The 19511-nt window shown below is 40.1% G+C and overlaps 1 protein-coding gene across 1 annotated transcript; it reads left to right on the top strand.

The window, feature by feature from the left end:
* Positions 1-4507: 4507 nt before the first annotated feature.
* Positions 4508-19125, top strand: LOC140227217 (uncharacterized). Its single transcript, XM_072307645.1, has 14 exons — positions 4508-4534; positions 11214-11417; positions 11880-12068; positions 12544-12735; positions 13400-13594; positions 13815-13982; positions 14332-14899; positions 15160-15327; positions 15776-16117; positions 16461-16572; positions 17103-17265; positions 17692-17845; positions 18333-18495; positions 18775-19125. Exons 1-14 carry the CDS (start codon positions 4508-4510, stop codon positions 19022-19024), a joined length of 2895 nt encoding a protein of 964 aa, XP_072163746.1. The 3' UTR covers positions 19025-19125.
* The last annotated feature ends 386 nt before the right edge of the window (positions 19126-19511 follow it).

Raw genomic sequence — 19511 nt, 5'->3', positions numbered from 1 at the left:
ATCTACTTGTTAATGTGCAATGTTTAGTGTGATATTGTCAGTCTGTCTTGTATCATTTGGTGTACTGGGCATTCCAGTATGGCATGTGTGCTGGAGATGTCATTATGAAAAAGAAATTCAGACAGATGTATAGTTTTGTTCAATGAGAAGAATAAAGTGGAATATATGAATACAAACTCTGTGAAGATAATTGTCTTCTTCTTGAGAGGGAACATGAACTTTAAGTCTCTATTGTAGAAATTGTAGAACTGTTTAAGCAAAGCATTAAACTTTTGGGAATTTATTTTGTCAGCAGAGAACCAGTTGAAAGAAAATGAAATCAGAGTTATAAACAAGACATCTATATATGTAATCATGATAATCATCAATAAAAGACCTTTTGCTCAAGTGAGAGAAGTGAAACTTTCCTTTGATATCATCTCAAGCACAATGCCTGTATGTAATTATTATAAATATAGAATAAAGGTTTTTCTATTGCTCATACTTGGTGGAGTCCTCTATGGTTTCTGTTTGGTCTTTAGTTCTGGGAGGGAGAAATTGTGATCTTTTTAGTGACTTTAGCATGAAAATCATGTTTTATGAAATAGAACATGCTGATATCGCTAGAAGAGGATACAACGTTCAGAAATGTACAGAATCATACAAATTCATCTTCTCAAGTGAATTTACAGTTTTCGTAAAAACACACGGACACTGCATTGTTATGTGACAGCCAGCATGTTAACTTCACCACAGGACTTAATGAAATGTGTGTGCATGTGTATGTGTGTGTGTGTGTGTGTATTTTCTTGTACGTGTGTGTTTGTGTGTGTTGTGAGCGGTTGGGCAGGGGTGTCTGTGTGTTTAACTACACTTTACTCAATTCATATCTTAGGCCCGATTCATAAAACTTGTTATCAGTGACAACTGCCACATTTCTATGACAATTTGCTCTCATCCAATTAGATGCAAGGATTTCAGTAGCTTGTAACAACTATCCCAACTTGTCACTGATAACAAGTTTTATGAAACAGGCCCAAGTTATAGTACCATAACTATATGTTTGTCCAGGCTTGTATAGCAGAATTTAATACATACATCATGATTCTTTATTCACCTGTTCCCTCTATCTTTATCTATTAATTTATCACTAACTCTACCTTCCTTCCCCTTTCTCTCCATCTCTCTCCCCATGTACCTCCTCACCTCTTCCCCTCTTTCTTCTTTATTTATTACCTTGTAACTCCCTATTTCTCTCCTTGACCCAGTGACCTACCTTCTCTCACTCTTCCCCATGTACCTGGTCATCTGCCCACTCTCACTTTCTCTTCCTTTTATGATTGTAATCTCATTTATGTTCTCTCTCACTCTCTCTTTCTTTTTCTCTCTTCCACACTCACTGTCTTTTTCTTTCTTCACCATTGCTATTTATAATCTGATTGTGTCAAGGTCTGTGCAATAGACTCTTTAAAATGCTTTTTTTTTTTTGTGGTGGTGGTGGTGATGGTCGACATGAAGAAAACCTGAATTCGAATCTACACTCAGCAAAAAACAGAAAGTAAACACTTTTGCGAGTTCATATTTTTGATGAAAATCAATGTATTATATGCCATGTTAAAGGTAATTGATTGCCTATCAAACTAGTAGGTCAAAAGAAGGGAAACTTTACGCATGAGTGAACACAAACGTTTTTGTTTCCAAGGCACAAAAGTAAACATTGCTAAAATTGACATGACGCTTGTCGTCTTTCATTTGGAAATGCCCTTCAAGATAACATTGGTAACAAAAGACCAGCTTAACATAATGAGAAAAATTAATGACGTAGCAAAAATAAGTTTTCGTTCTCTTTATCTCTTTATAACCTCAAACAAAATCAAAGTTGGGAACTAAAGGGGGAAAATAAGAATTTTCTGTCAACTCAAACTTCAAATGACATAGGGAGTAAGGGCACAGAGGTGATTGAATAAACAGAATATCTTTATTTCATTCTTTTAATTTAGTAATTGAAGAATTCATGAGACAAATTCAAGAATCAAATGTTATTTACAATTTTTTTTATAATTTCAGAAATCAATTCAAATTCCTACCATTTTTGTTTATATTCCTTCTCTCGTTTTCTTTTGAATTTGGATTTGACAGAAGATTCTTCATTTTCCTCCATTATCTTCTTAGCCTTTATCAATCTTTTGGGCTTCAAAAATATTAGAGAGTTCATGGCTTTACTTTTGAAACTTAGTTCATGTCTTTTACTTTGTTGAATTTGTCTTTTTCTTACTGTCGCATGGAAAACACTTATGAGAAGCACGCATGAACGACAACGTGCTAATTTTTGCAATTTTCACTTTTGTGCCTTTGAATAGAAAAACGAAGGTGTTCATTCCTGCGTAAAGTTTACCTTTTTAGTGACCTACCATGTTGATAGCCAATTAAACTACCTTTCATATGGTATATATTACATTAACTTTTAGCCAAATATTCTATGAGAAATATAAAAAAGTGTTTACTTTCTTCTTTTTTTGCTGAGTGTAGATACATTCATGTGCGTTGTCCTCTGTTAGTTATTTTCCCTTGCGGAGCCAATTTTGCCACCTTTTTTTGTCTGTTTGCATGGCTCTCTGTCTTTTTTGTGTTAATGATACAAGCAAGATGTGGTTTGCATCAATTTAGGGATATTGTTAATTGCAACCTTTTGCAATAGTTGTAGGAGAACATGATTTTACTTACGTCGGTAATTAATTGCTGCACTGTTCTTAGTGATACTTCGAATTCATCTTTACATCTACTTCACCTCCCGAACTGTAATTTCAATTTTCACATTTCTAGAATACTTCATGGGGAAAAAAGATCGAATTCGGATAATGATAATGTACAACTTGTAGAATAATGGTAATAACTCATGATGCATTATTTTCAGAACATTTAGAATAGTATTCGACTTGTTACCCTTTTTTCACCCCCTAATTCGTAATCGCTCGCGAAAAATACATGTTGTATTATGTTTTGTGGGAAAATGGTGCGTGTCGGATGCTGTCTAGAGGTTCTTCATTAGACAACAAGCATGACAAGCAATGTTTGTATTCCTTGAATTTCTCGTTCCGGTATTTCATCGGTCAGTCAATTAATTGAAAATAGAATGAACATCAACATTCATACTTGATGTTACGTCATGCTTACGAACTGAATGTCTTGCCATGTTTACCACATCCGTCTGGTCATGTTTGACATCAATAATACCATGTTAAAGGTGCCCTGACAACCATTACATGTTGACTTCTACTGACGTAAATAGGCACACATATCACGAATTCTAGATTTGTTGAACCAAAATATGTATCGCATACTTGAATCACTTTGCTTTCCTTTTTTTTTTTCTGAGCACACTAAACTTCTTCCCTAACATAACTCTCTTGCCTTTTGTGATGTCATCAACAGTAAAGTCAGGTGAAATAAGCGCCACGATGCCTATCGATGTTATGCACCTTTACCATGACTAATGCACAAACGCACGATAGTGAGACAGTTCTCGTAGAATAACACTTCAGAACCTTTCAATTATGATGGTCATTGGCGTGTAGAAAATATGCCAGCAAGAACGATGTGGAAGTACACACTATAAAATCTGCCTTGCTATTGTGACTTGTTTGCTGTGTGTACACTCATTTTTGGCAAGATGCATATACCATTTAGGATCGATATGCTTGTATCAGCTGTTTTTACTACTAATGACATCACGAAGGACAAGAAAAATGAAACATTCGTGTTTAAGACAGATACATATTTCAATCTAACAATTCTCTTGCATAATTTGTGTGATGAAGACCAAATCACATCAGCAGAAATCATAAGGGAAACGGGACAATAGTTGGAAGTCAGGGAGTGTTTATTAAGCATACGGACTACATCGGATAAATTTTCTATCCTCGGTGGCGCCGCCAAAATATTTCTTCAGGTTGTGACGCTCTTCACAAAAATGTGTTTACGTACAGTCTGAGTCTAAGGAAATCTTTGGAAAAGATTTGCTATTGTTGTATGTCGATCTGCAACTTATTACGTGATATTTTCTTTGACCGACATTACTGTTGTCTGTTTGCCACATATTACGTGGTCTTTTCTTTGACTACGGACGATTGAACATTGCCTGTCTGGCACATTATAACGTGGTATTTTCTTTGACCGACGAGGAATGTTGTGGTGGTAAGACTCTAGGAAGGTCACTGGACGAGTTACAAGAGTCCGGCACCCTGACATCTTTTGTCATAGCTTTTTCCCCTTTCCCTCCTCAGTTACATACACAATCCACACACACGCACACACGCAAGCACACATTTAAATAGTATATGCACACACGCACGCTCACACAAACACGCGCATTCAAATACAATGTATTACCCCCTCCAATTGGGTGTTATTAGTCGTAATGAATGTCCCTTATCTTTTGACTTAATGCCTATCCTTGTTATTATCACATAGCTTAGCCCCTTGCCCCATCCCCTGATGGTGAGATCAGCCCCGATACAATGGCGTGACGATGCCCGACGCATTGGCGCTCTTCATGGTCAGTGCTTTTCAATGTAAATCCGGCCAATATTGTCCGTGCACAATAAAGCCTCTCTCGTCTAGTGACGTAGGTAAAAGGTGAAAGTCCCATACTCTTGTATACACGTTGGATTAATCTTCCCAGGGAGGCGAGAAAGAGATTCTGACGTCTTATTTTTCAGATTACTAGCCAGAATATGACCCTGGGAATCTTTGAATGCGGCATGCTCTTTATCCGGCAAGATTATGGAAGTGCTAGTAAAGATTCAAACTTTAACGTTTTTATGATTAACATATTTATCAAATTAGTTATCACTAGTAAATACCCTCTCTTTAAATAAGGGGGGGGGGGGCAATGTAAGCCTAGGCAATGGAACCCCAACTTGAAGGCGCCTTTGATTGCGGTACTATTGTAGGCCTACAGTGAACTTTCATTGTAACAAAATTATTGGGATCAGTAGTTGTTTGTTGTATTGGGGTATAGATATAAAATTATGAAATATATATGGACTTTGAACTTTAAGACAAGAAAAATAACGAAGTTAAAAGAAGGTTTGTAAGATCAGTTTCCTTCATGGTAAAAGTTCATTGTATTATGTCATGCATTTAAGTAGTGTTAAGAGTTCAAATTATTTGTGTAATTTGTATGTGTGGTATCTTGTACTATTCTGCAGCAATTGATAAACTTTTCTTTGATTGATAGAACGATTGATAAACGCTTCATTTCATTTTATTCATTTTTTCCAACAAAATGTAATTATAGCAAACCATTTACATATTTATGTCCATAGTTATGCAAAATCACAATGTGATGAGGGAAATACTATAAGTGAAAGGAAATACACTTTGATACAGTAGCTTTTATAAATACCGATACAAAGTTATTGGGAATGGAGGGGACTGCTGAAAAGCAAAAAAGCCTGTCATTCATTTGCAGTCCCTTTGCTATAATAATATGAATTTATATTGCGCTAAATCCATTCTGTAGAGTGCTCAAAGCGCAAACATACTATTATTACCCCTGTCTCTGGATACATTATTTCCCTTCCTGAACAACAGCCTACTTTAATACTGAACTAATGCAGATTGCCTAAATAAAAACGAAAGAAAGGAACAGAAGAACACAAACAACAACAAAAAACTCACACGCATATGACACAAACACGAGGCAGCTCTCTGATAGAAAGAGGATAAGCGTGGAAGGAATACAGGAAGAGACTAAAGATGGACTAAAAGAAAAGGGACAGGGTAACGGACAAAGGAAGAGGAGTTACAACTTACTCGGGGCATTAGATGCATTGTTACACCTGTCAGTAAGATACAAAATCAAACATCATTTTGAGATCTGAATTTCAGCGCAACAAAATCGCAAACTTGAAGTGCAATGCACTCGACCACTCTGCGGCTTGAGGTAAGTTTGATTTAGGGAGTGAAAATCACACGAACAAGAGATAGATGAACTGGTGTATACTGCTCCTCGTGAAGTCGGAAGTAAAAAAAAAAATGAGGGGGTAAGTCACTTTCAGGGGTATCCGGATGGAAATGGATTTCGAGCGTAGTTTCAGTTACTTTCCTATATGAGCTTTAATCCGTGCTTGTTAGTCGTACTTACAATCAAGTCTTCACATCATGCTAACAAAAGCAATCTACCATCGAGATGCCGCATGACGTACATTGGAGCTATTCATTAACCATGGCTTGTGATTATCCGTCTGTACAGACGTGATCCGCCCTAGGAACGTCACCGCTCACTGATCCATACCCTGACCAATCAGAGATCGACGTCTCGCTGTTCACTAATGTTCCTGCCAGAGCGAAATCATTCGTACGGGGTGACCGAAAGACAATGATATCCTTCCATGACATACAATTACTCTGACGTTGTTGGTATGTTAAGTGTGCGGTTTTTTGTGTTTTTTTCTTATCTACGTGTTGTCGTCACTATCAATGTTTGTGTCATACGAAACATGCTCGATGTCGCGAAAAACCGCGAGAAACAGGATTCGCGTCAAGCCATTGCGCCTACATACGCAACTTAGCGGAAACGAAAGTTATCCAGGGTTAGCTTTAGGGCTTTTTACACTTGTGTTTCTTAACCCCGGACTTTCTCTGACCCAGGACTATCGTTAGTCCCGTACCAATTTTTTCAGCTTTTTACACTCGCCAATTAGTCCCGTACTATCTCTTGTCCGGGGCTAAGGAGAAAACTGACCTTTTTACACTCGTCTTTCTTAGCCCCGGACTTTCCAAACCACATGAATATTCATAATTACGCTGTGTACTGTACACGTACACGCACGCACCGGCAGCACTTGATTACCTCGTTTCTGATTGGTCAGTGAGGGTCGCACTTCGTCTCCGTCGCTTAGCCCAGGATTATTTTTTCGTTCTGTTTACACTCACTTGCTTGGCACCGCAATTGCGGTGCTAGCACCGCAATTGCGGTGCTAACCCCTGCTATTTTGCAGGGCCAGATAGTACCGTACTATCGGTGGGGCTAGCCCACTTTGGCAAAAACGAGTGTAAACAGAAAGTGGGCTAAGGATAGTCCCGTACTATCGGTGGGGCTAAGGCCCCCCCTTAGCCCCACCGATAGTCCGGGGCTAAGCAAAAATTTACAAGTGTAAAAAGCCCTTTTGATACTAAAGATAAAAATCGACGAGTAATGTGCATGTTGGGTGAGGGGTGCAATCAGGTATAAGGAAAGACGGTTTCTTACTACTATGTCACATCCAGATGGTCAACTTACCTGTTATGTTGACAATACAAGTTTAGAAACAAGAAAGTTCGGGACTTGAATGTAGAGAAGAGAGAACTCATTTCCCAAATAGCTCTTCATGTCTCAGCTGGTTTGAAAAGATTGCGTTGATAACCATCGATAATAATCATAACTCATAACTTTTTTTCGGTTCAAAACGTCTCCACACTGATTTCTACACTCATTTCAATCACTGAAAAATACAATACGGAAAGCATATTTTATCTGAAAGTTTTATTATAACCTTATGTAAATTCTTTGTCTTTTAAGGTAAAAGGAGAATACTATGTAAGCTGCTTGAAGGTATTATAAGGACATAATGTGATATAGCTTTTGTCAATTACACATATCATATAGAATGAAATGATTTCCATGCGTATAAAAACAAAAACCAATACAAATAAAACAAACGCCATAATGCCGAAACAAGCAGATAGGCCTACGCGGTTGTTCCTTGAAATCCTGCCTGGTAGTAATGATTATACATGTAGGTCCTATAGGCATAAGTATATCTTAGGGATACCGCGCGGAAATGTTATCTTATTCCAAAGTTACCACGTAATAAACGAGCATAGGGACATGCAGTCACTATTATGTATTTTATTGGGTAACAGTTACAGGAACGAAGGGAAATGTCATTTCATCCTTTTACCACATAATCAGCGAGCATTGAATGGACATTATCAAGCATTTCATTGGTGACAGTTACAGGAGTAGATAGAGAGAGAAACGTGACTTCATGAAGGCTACTTTAAGAAGAGCAAAATCATGGAGAGAATTCCTCGAGATCTGCACAAAAAAAGATAAAGAAGTCCCGAAATGAAAGGTTTCATCGCATGAGAAGTTAACTCATTTCTTGTCAATTTAAGATACTTGCTATTAAACCTGTTAAAGACAAGGAAAATCGTGAGAAAGCGTGGAATATTTGTGAATCATAATTGCAAGCATATTCCTTGTTACGTAACAAGTGAATTTCATCTTGATCGGAAAAGGTTTATTATGCTCTTTCTATGATGGCCTTACTTTAAATTTTTATAAAAGTGGCACTTAACCCGTTATGCGATCAAACTCTCAAATAAAGATAAGTTTAAATGACTTCTGCAGTTTATGCTGCGTTTACACCATGTTCCCGGCGGCCATGACAGTCACGTTTCAGGCCACCGTGGACAAAACGGGATGGACGTGATTCAACGCGGTGGGATGGGATGGGATATGTAATAGGTCGTGATTGCCGGGGATGCCGTGTCATGATTTTTAAATTGTCAACAACAACAACAACAACAACAACAACAACAACAACAACAACAACAACAACAACAACAACAACAACAACAACAACAAAATCCATGGTAGTTCCGGTGCTAACGAGAAACCTTGCAGGCCATAATAAAACGAGGTGAACGCAACAAACACCGACGGCACGTAATATGTCGTAACAAAACTTGGAGGTGGTCCGTTTTTATTTTTTGTTTTTGTTTTTGTTTTTCCCACCGGATCGAGGACGGGAACGAACAAGAATAGAATACGAAAAACAGGAGAATCTCCCATGTTATTCTACCCACGACGCACTGTACGTTTATTACAAACGGGGCAGCTGCCGTGGCCGCTGGGAACATGGTGTTAACGTAGTATGAGATAACTTTTAGTCATACTACAGCCATTTTCTACAGGAATTCAGAAAACCTACATAAACAAAAACATTCCCTCACATTGGGATGCATGATATTGCTACTTAACATTGCATTTTCTTACAACCTACGTAATATTATAAGATATCAATAAAGATACAAAGACAAAATGAATTAACACAGTTACAACATGATGACATTGCAATTGCATACTGAGTTTAGAACGTGACATGATATTAAAAAAAAAATGTCTAAATGAGCACGTCACATTTAAATAAACCGATGACTTGCAATTTCAATGGAAATGAGTAATTTTCAATTCCGGAATGGTGAAGTTGGAAAATATATTGTCACTCCCATAGACTAGTTGATGCATTCAACACAGACCTATGCGTGAATGATTTTTAGTGCTGTTATCGCTCAATGGAAGGAATTTATGTCACTGCCATCAACGTCTGCAACTCAAGGTAATATATGCGATAATACGCCTCCGCCTTCTTTTGTTTCTAAATTATGTTCGTCACTTTGGTTAGCGTTATCGTGTCGTTCTGACCACGTCCTTATTTCGCCATTTTTGTCACTGTCTTTTGCTAATCTCTTTCTAGACATGTCCCCCTATTTCCGAGGCTCAACTTGTGGTTGTTGTTGTTGTTCTTATTTTTCTTCTTCTTCTTCTTCTTCTTCTTCTTCTTCTTCTTCTTCTTCTTCTTCTTCTTCTTCGTCATATTCTTCCTTGACATTCTCCCGCTTCTTCTTTATTCATTCTCCCATTTCTTCTTCTACTTCTTTTTCTTCTTCACTTCCATTTTTTTGCAAGTCATCCTCTTTGCCCTCTCGTATCCCTTTCTTTCTCCTCTTTTTCATTTACATTTTTCCTTCTTCTCGTAATGCTTTGATTTTATAAATATTCTGATGCTTTTCTTTTCTTTTCGGGATTTCGAGGCCGGGTTGGTTTGTATTGGAAGTGCCCACTGGAATGGCAAACCACCGAGCGTATCCCTGTGTCTTTGTCTCTAGAACTTTAATTAGACCTTCGCTATTTGCTTTTTCACGCTACACCGATATTTCCGGTAAGCGTCGGGTCATATCCTGTTGAATGCCTCTGTGAAAGAGAAAAACAAATATTTTGCGGTCTCATTATATTTGACTTCTTGTCATAAAATGTTCGAGTCTTATCACGAAACAACAGAACGGGCTCGAATTACTTATTTTGAACCCACATGATTTTAGAAATCGTGTAAAACTCGGGTTGAACACTCAGCCAGGTTTTTTATGTGATGTATTGTAAAATAGAGTGGAGAAAACCTTTGGTCACGCGTTGAACTTTTAAATCGTTCTACATCTCGTTTAACTAATATATTGATAAGAGTAAAACTGTTTTGATGCCCAGGGACCTGCACGGTCAAACGTCCCAGGGTATGTGTCTACAGATCTCGAAAGACGTCAGCAAATTTACGTTTGCAGATCGAGGCATTAGATATGTTTTGCACCCTTCAGACACCACCATCACTACGTCAGTGCCTGAATTGTTATGTAACATTCCTTCCTCAGATCAATGGCTTTTCTTTGAAAACTTTATCGAGAGTGCACTGGAGCGCCGCGCTCCGTTCTTTTCGCCTACGTCGAAAGACCAACGGAAAGGGCGGAGTCTGACGCATGTGCAATTATAATGTTTGTCTCCAGGATTCTGGACAAAGGAAGCCGGTATTGTCCCATCGAGGACAGGGACCGCTGGGCCTGAGGAGGGAAATGTATAAAAGGGGAAGAGTTCTGGTAGGGAAGGCAAGATTCTACCACAACATCCTCTGCTGGTCAGAGGGAACACATCTCTGGAGCAACAACGACTTTACGAACGAACAACTTTCTACTTAGCACCTGTTTCGACCAAGACATCACGAAACACTTTCTTTGCTCATACCAACGACTGTTTAACATTCGAATCAAAGTACCATCCAGCTTACTACATCGATTATCATTATTTCCTTTCTCAGCACCTAGACGTCCTCAGAACGGTCTCAACTTTGAAACTCGTGAGTAAAATTATTCCACTTGTTTGTAAGTTTGCAAGGAACTGCTTTTAAAAACATTTTAACACTTTATCATATCAAATAGGAGTCAGTTTTTCCAAAGTCTTTTTTGTATGGTTGGCATTGTTGTTATTGTTGCTTGATGAAAACCTGAAATGCTGGTTTTTTTTTTTCCATGTTAAAGATGACAGTGACATCTCACTACAGTGTAGATTTTCATTCGTGTCCTTCTTTCTATCATTATTTGTGTACCTATCTAATAATGTTTTCCCCTCTCATGCACAGACTATGAAACCACTAGTCCTGGTCTTGACTCTCCTGGGCCTGGTCTCCCACCACTGTCTGGCGGAACGGACCATCGTGGAGCACGCCTGGCCTGGCGCCTTCAAGGGCCAAATGACCCTAGCGGTGAATGATTGTAACAGTGCCATCAACGGGGAAGGCTGGTCTGTCACTGTCGTATTCGATCAACCGGTATTCAACATGGATGTAAGTTACAGAACAGAGAACATTTACATAATACTGTTTCTGACAACTATTTGTAAACCACTGTGTTATTGGAAATGGATGTTATCAAATTATGGTAATGAATTAATTTTTAGATACATTATGGCCACATTATTGCTCAAAACGTGTGCACAAGTAGTGAGAAGTTTTCAAGAAGAAAGTGTTGATCGAACCATTTTGCACTAACGTTCTTTCTCCGATCATTATGTTGAAGACTAGTAACATGTTAATGTTTTGGTTATGATGAGGAAAACAATAATTGCTTGTCCATAAACGAAGAGTGGTAAAAGAAAACAAATCAGAATTTGAAACAGTCATGATATTCTTTTCTATAACCTTTAGTACATTGTATGAAAAATTTCCCCCTTGTCCCGGCGGGACTGACCAGACTGTTTTCACTTTTTAAATCACCTCCATTTCGCTATCCGTGTCTCTTTCCGTCAGATTTGGGCAGCGAATGTTCTGTCTCGAAGCGCAGACAGCCGTACGTACGAACTGGTGAACAAGCAGTGGAACGCAGCGATTTACCCCAACACGTACCTCACACTCGGTTTTATCGGATATCGGACGCAGAGTGACTCCGATGGTACACGTGGTACGGCAACACTCAATGACAACGGACTTTGCTCTCAGGTAAAATCACATTACTTTTTATACATTTATTCTTTTATTCAATCGCTTCTCATCTGTCTATTCTTTTTTTCTTAATCTTATTATCACAGTTATCATTCTAATCATTACAAAGTAATAAAATGCTCAATCATTCAATCATACCTTTTTTATTATTGTTTTTTCTTCTTCGAAGGAGCGGGGAGGGGGCCTCGGTGTTTGATTGTCAATGTTTATTTTCTTTGATATTTGCACCATTTTTTACATTCTGTACTCTGCCAGAGAAAGTTGTCTTGATTATCTTATGGAGTTAGTGACTCGCGTTTAAATAGATATCGCCGGCTGAAGTCATTAAATACAGGAGGAAATCGACTGGGGTTATCAACCCTTTCAGAACAGAGGATCTTCAGGCATCTCTTGGGTGAAATTATGATATACAAATAATTATAGTTGTATCGCTTCATTAATATTTGATTTGGCTTGTTTTCAATTCGATCAGGGCTCAGACTTCTCCAGTTCTCAGAGTCAAAGCCAGGTCGACATCGTCGAGAGCAGCTGCGACGTGGAGATGGAAGTCCTCGATGAGTGGTCCAACAATGTCAAAGGTCGAGTTCGTCTGCCAATCACGAGCCGACTCCAGGGGGGCTGGACCGCCACTCTGGCTTTCTCCTCACCCATCCAAAACCTTCAGGTGAGTTCCCTCATGGAGTTTTGTTTTCTTTCTTTCTTTCTTTCTTTCTTTCTATCTTTCTTTCTTTCTATCTTTTTTTTTTATACCCACTCTGCTGATCTACTTGCCGCTATTCGAAACTGCACCACTTGTACTTTTTTTAAGATAAAAACGAAAGAAAAACATAATATATCATATCTTTATGTCTGTAGACGTCAGGACCGATGAGTTGGTGAACATCACAGGCGATTGAATGCATGAAAGTGGTAGTTACGATTAGTGGGTGCTTCTAAGCTTGAGCTCGTTCGATGTAGTTTCTATTATAATAACGTTGTTGTGCTACAAGTGACTTCAGACTTAGAGTGTAATGGTCACTCCATGGTGTGTGTGACGAATTCGTAACATAAAAATTATGGGAATACTGGTATATAATGAAACACAGTGAGCAGACTGAAGTCTTGATTTCGAGATGGCATTGTAATCACAAATACATACGTGGTTTTTTTTTATTTTTTAACAACAGGCAATTATTTTAAATGTTGTTTATAGAATTCTCAACCAATGTCTGTTAAGTGCTCGCTAAAACTAAGAAATGATTTAAGAAGTTTTATTTTGTTTCAATATTACAACAACGATTTCACCGGTTGCTAAATTTCTTTTGACATTACGTCGACGATCATTGCAGATCTGGACAGCATCGATCCTCGGCATCGACAACAACAACCAGGTCTACCAGCTGCGTAACCAACAGTGGAACCCAACTCTCAACGTCGGCACCGTCTACGAGGCCGAGTTTATTGCAACTTACAACTCAGGGGCCGCCCCCACCTTTAACTTTCTACTGGAGGACCATCCCGCTTGTGATGACATCACGTCAGAGGTGAGTTTCTTTTGACTCTCCAACTTAAATGCCAGACTGAAAGGCAAACCAAAATAAAAGCCAATACCCTCTGTGTTAATGCCTGTACGTTGATTGTATAAAGTTAGAGCAGTACCAACCAACCAAAAAGGGGTAATTTTGGAATGAAAAGAGCATAATTCTTAACTATTAATAATCAATCAATCAATCATTAATTTTGTGTCTATGCCGTCCTTCTCAGGTGTCTTCTGTGGTCGACAACGGTGTCTGCTCCTGCGGCACTGTCCGCCAACTCCTCGACGAGTGGCCCAGCAACTTCAAAGGACGAGCCCGTGTACCTGTCACCAACTCGCTGAACGGGGGCTGGACCGCCGAACTGGAGTTTTCCGAGCCCGTGTGGAGCCTTCAGGTAAGCTGTCGGTCTTCACTCTGTCGATAGAGGGAGAAATACTCGTATTCATCAAAACACAATGGGAAGTTTAGAGTAGTTTCCTTACAAGATTGAAAGGACTACTTTAACCGTAGGAAGGTAGATCATTGCGATGACAGTGCGGATATGACGAAATCGAAGATGAGTACTCTTCCGCATTTAAGATATCAGTTTCCCTAGATATTGTCCAAGGTATATCGTAATCATGATAATAATATTATCAGAGAAGACGGTTTCTCTTGTGGCTGACATGGAGAATGATTCAGATGTGCCATGATATAAATTCAACAGATGTATTATCATTTTCTATATCTTTGCACTCATCTAGATCTGGGTTGCCCAAGTTCAAAGCGTCGACTCGACCTTCACAAGATACACTGTGAGGAACCAGCAGTGGAACAGCAACCTTGCAGCCGGCACTGAGCTCGATGTGGAGTTCATCGGTTCGATCTCGGCCGCTACTCCGGACTTCCAGATCCGCCTTCAGGGACAGCCCGACTGCGAGTGCCCAGACTACTACGTTCCCACAACCACCGTGGTCGCTTCCACAACGGTCTCTACGACTGCCCCGACGATAGCCCCGACGACTGCTTCCACCACCGCCTCTACGGCTGCTTCCACGACGATTGCTTCGACCACTTCAGCTCTCCCGACTAACGCTGCAACAACGACCAAACCATCGACCGCTGCCCCGAAAGAAACAACGACCGAGTCTGTTCCCGACGAAGTCACCACCCAAGAAGAAACCACGGACGAGGAGGTGACCGAGCTGGCTGTTACGACCACCATCGATGAATCTACCGTCGAGACAACAGACGCTATGGATGTCACTACTGAGGGACTTCCCGATGTCACTACCAAGGGATTACCTGATGTGACTACGGACTCACCTAAAGGTACCAGCATCCGCCTTCTCTAATTCTCGTTTCGTGATCCAAAATTCTAGTCGTCAGGGCAATAATCTCGATAACCTGTCTTGTTGGAAGTGATGATGAATGTAATTGACATTACGACCTCTAATACAACTGCCTAAAGGTATTCATTCTGACTTGTTTATTCACGTCATAGCGTGTGATGTGTAATGATGGGATTTACAAGATGGAAACGATGAATAATAATGTCATTGTTGTTGTTGTTGTTGTTTTTCTCCCCTCAGTCTCTCCCATCTTTGACTATGACGAAGTCCTCCACAAGTCAATCCTTTTCTACGAGACCCAGCGCTCGGGGTTCTTGCCCGCTGATAACCGCATCCCATTCAGGGGCGACTCGGCCACCAATGACCGGGGCAATAACGGCGAGGACCTGACTGGAGGCTGGTATGATGGTGAGTCTAAGAACCATGGAGACATTAACGTCACTCTCATCTTATATTTACAACAGACTTGATAGTATTGTACATAATATGTAGAGGAGCAATTATATTTATTGAAGATTGAAGGAATGATGATGGATGAGATTCTACCTCGATAGTATTATTTCTATTATCAGATATTAATGATGACAGTTTGATAATATTTTGTGATGGACGACAATATGATGCTTTCATAACTATTATCTCATACACTTACAGCATGTTAGTTTTACGGAAACCATGTATCTGAAACCAGTATAAAAAGGACCATGCATAACTGAAAAATATTGCATTAAGATATTATTTTGATTGCGATTTAAGGTTGACTCATACCTGTGATATTCTTATGGCTACCCACTCTCATTGCCGTCAGGGTGCCATTAACGTTTGTCGTCTTTACCTGTTTCATGTTGTTTATCAGCTGGAGACACGGTCAAGTTCGGTCTGCCCATGGCCCAATCCGCGACTCTATTGGCTTGGGGTCTTCTGGAGTACGAACAGGCCTACGTTCAGTCAGGCGAGTATGCCAATGCCCTCGACAGCATCCGCTGGGTGACCGACTACTTCCTCAAGTGCCACGTGAGCGCCAACGAGTTCTACGGACAGGTGGGTGACGGCCACTTTGACCACTCGCTCTGGGGACGGCCAGAAGAGCTGACCGGCCCACGACCTGCCTTCAAGCTTGACCCATCGAACCCTGGCTCGGACCTGGCAGGAGAGACGGCCGCAGCACTGGCTGCCGCATCTATCGTCTTCAAGAAAAGTGGTGAGTGTGAAAGAAATGTAGTATGGGGTCCCGGCCGGCCACATTTTCGTCTAGTTTATACAATCAAAACCATGCTCCATAGACAGTGATAGATTACTGTAATCCTCATGCCAACGATTTTAAGAGATGAACATTTTTGTATTGTAAAAATGATGAAACCGCTCAATAAAGTGCTTACTGGCATAAACTCTGCAATGACACGATGAATGAAGCAATGAAATGATTAACTCAGTAGCTGTTCTCTCAAAACAAAGTTGATTTCAATCTTTACGATTACTTCGGCATAATGCATTAATACTCTTTTCGTTCATTCTGTATTGTTTTGCCTGTTTTGATCTAGACGCCGCCTACTCAGCAGATCTGCTCTCCCACGCACAACAACTCTTCAGCTTCGCCAAGAATTACCCAGGCATCTACTCCAACTCCATCTCCAACGCCGGCTCCTTCTACCCGTAAGTTCTCGTAACACGGATGCTATGTGTCTAAAATACATCAATATATTTGCATTTGCAATCTTTCAATAACACAATAAAAGCAAGTTTGGAGTTTCTGTTCTTCCTTGAGAAACTACGCGGTTCTATGATAATACGACAAACATTTCAATTTGTAAAAGATTTGCAATTTGGTTAAAAGATTAAAAAGAAACCTTAAGCATGCAATGAAAGTCAAGCTGCAGGTCAGTAATACTCAAAATGAGGACATCGGACAATGTAAAGAAAGATTATGATCGTCGGTTTATTGTTTTTTTTCTTTTGAAATAAAAAGTTGCATCCCATTCACCGTTTAGGCTGACAACTTACCATTATCATAATTCTCTGTGGAGGATGAATACTCATTTTCTTTTTTTTTATATAGAGCAGAACAGAGTGAGACAGTAAGGAGCCGAACAAAAAATACCTGCCTCTTCTGAACTAAAAGAGATTTATCATGATACCATACTTGAAGATATAGGCGTCAATACCAATACCTTTTATGTACGTAGATCATCGCACTACCATGACGAGGTCGGCTATGCCGCCGCCTGGCTGTATCGCGCCACCAACGACCCTATCTACTACACGGAAGCCGCTGCGCTCTACGCGATCCACGGTCTGGGAGCCAAGCCCTGGGCCTTCGACTGGGACGACAAAAAAGCTGGTCTCCAGGTCAGTTAGGGACATTTTTTGATCAACACAAATACGAACGTCATATGTACAAGGGATGAAGCAAGTAATCCAAGCTAAGGTCTTCATATCATCCTGACATTAATGTTAAGAAGACGTTGTTTTGTCTTTCTCGAAAAGTGGCAATATCGAGTGAAATTGTTTGTCAGATGTTAATGTGACATTCTGGGGCCTTTTGGATTTTTATTTTGTAAATAGTATCCCAATGTCAAAACTAACTGAAATATGTAGTCTCTTCCTTATATTGATGTACATCGCCTATGGCCATGCACGAATTATTTGCGATCATTTCAAAACTATTGAGATACCGTTTTCTATACACATGCGCTTGTGATAGTAATGGATGAAGACGAATAAGCTCCTTCTTATAATTGCCATCATTTCTGTATTGTCTTTGTTGTTTGACAGATGTTGATGTTCCAGATGAGCAGCGGTACAGCCAAGGCCTCCTACAGAGCCGCCGTAGAGACCTATCTGGATGGCTGGCTGAGGGGTGGAGACGTCACGTACACTCCAGGCGGCCTGGCCTGGCGTGCTCAGTGGGGATCACTCCGTTACTCTGGTAAGACATTAAATTCATGTAGTGCGTTTGATGGAATGTTTCATTCCAGTGTCATTTAATGGCATGTAATACAATGATTCCACATAGATTTACATCAGCATGAGGTTCTAACAACCGCAAAGTCTGAGATGGGACCCACTGAAAAAAAAGAAGAAACGATTGTTGCAGGAAAGGTCATTGAACAATGTTGAATTCTACGGTAGAACAAATAATCGCGGAATATTGAAGCGATTTGCAAAACAATATCATCGAACAGGCTTAGGCGGATTATAATCTGTGCCATGAATTCGGACAGTCGGGTATTCTTCTTTGTATCTTTATTTTACCAACAACATTGAGAAAACATGACGAGAAATACGAAAACAAAGAAGAAATCAAAAGTTTGTGTATATGATTTGCGATATGATATGTGTATAATAAGAGATGCATGACATTCATATTCCAGACACTTATCAATTCCCCCTTCCAATTTCCTCCCTTTCTGCAGCCAACACCGCCTTCTTGGCTTCCATCGCCTGTAGGGAGGGGCTGCGCTCAGAGTACTGTGAATTCGCCCAGGAACAGATTCACTACATGTTGGGGGCCAACGGACGCAGCTTCGTGGTAGGCTTCGGCGTCAACCCACCCGACCGCCCCCATCACGGCTCCAGGTGAGAGTCAGACCGAGTGTACACCGCTCGACCTCAATACACCTACAATCAGTCGTTATGTTCAGAAAGTGTTTATATTCGTGCGTCTATATTTTTTCTTAATATCATATGAGCGTTACTAATTACACAATTAACTTATTAAGTATATTAAGCTTAAACATCTTAAGACTAAGCTAAGGTTTGTGACAACAGCAATCAATACTATGTACTTGTAGAAATTTCCAAGAGACAACTGAATAATAATTGGTTTGTCCCCTCTTCTATCTTTGTGTGGAACAGTTCTTGCCCCGACCTGCCTGCTCCATGTGGATGGAACGAATACAACGCCCCTGGTCCGAACCCTCAGGTTCTCTACGGCGCCCTGGTCGGCGGACCCGATGCCAATGACAACTTCGTCAACGACCGAACCGACTTCATTCAGAACGAGGTGGCGTGCGACTACAACGCCGGCTTCCAGTCGGCAGTGGCCGGCATCAAACAGCTGCTGATGGACGGTCTAGTGCCAGCAGATCCGCGAGCTCTTCTCTAACTCCACAACATCGTCTGCAGTTGGAAAAGACATTGCAAGAGACCACGATACAACAAAGGTCTATAAATCCTATTTTTCTCATTCGATATGGGACTGTTCGTTTCGAGGTGGACTGTGCCTTTGTATTTGTGTGTTTGCCAAAGAAACTCCGTAATACACACTATACACTCACATTTTCTTTCATTCCTTAACCTCCTAAGGAGGTGTTATTTGAAAGGACAGAACCAGGAGTGTTTTAGAGAGAGGGGGAGGTAGATGGCTAGGTGGACGACTCTTTGAAGTTTTCAAAGGACTTCGTGATGAAAAGAGCAAAAAGATCATCAGTAAAAGAAACATGACAGTAGGAAAGCCTCACCGAAAGTTTTTAATCTTTTTGAGGTGCATTTTTCTTTGAATATGGCGTGACAGTTAAAAAAAGTCTCCAATAATACCATTGTGGCATTTAACTCTGCAACATACTAGTACGCCGTTCTTGGTTGGTCTGCAA

Source organism: Diadema setosum, chromosome 4, assembly GCF_964275005.1.
Source record: "Diadema setosum chromosome 4, eeDiaSeto1, whole genome shotgun sequence".
Taxonomy (NCBI): domain Eukaryota; kingdom Metazoa; phylum Echinodermata; class Echinoidea; order Diadematoida; family Diadematidae; genus Diadema; species Diadema setosum.
This window is presented reverse-complemented; position numbering and strand designations above follow the sequence as displayed.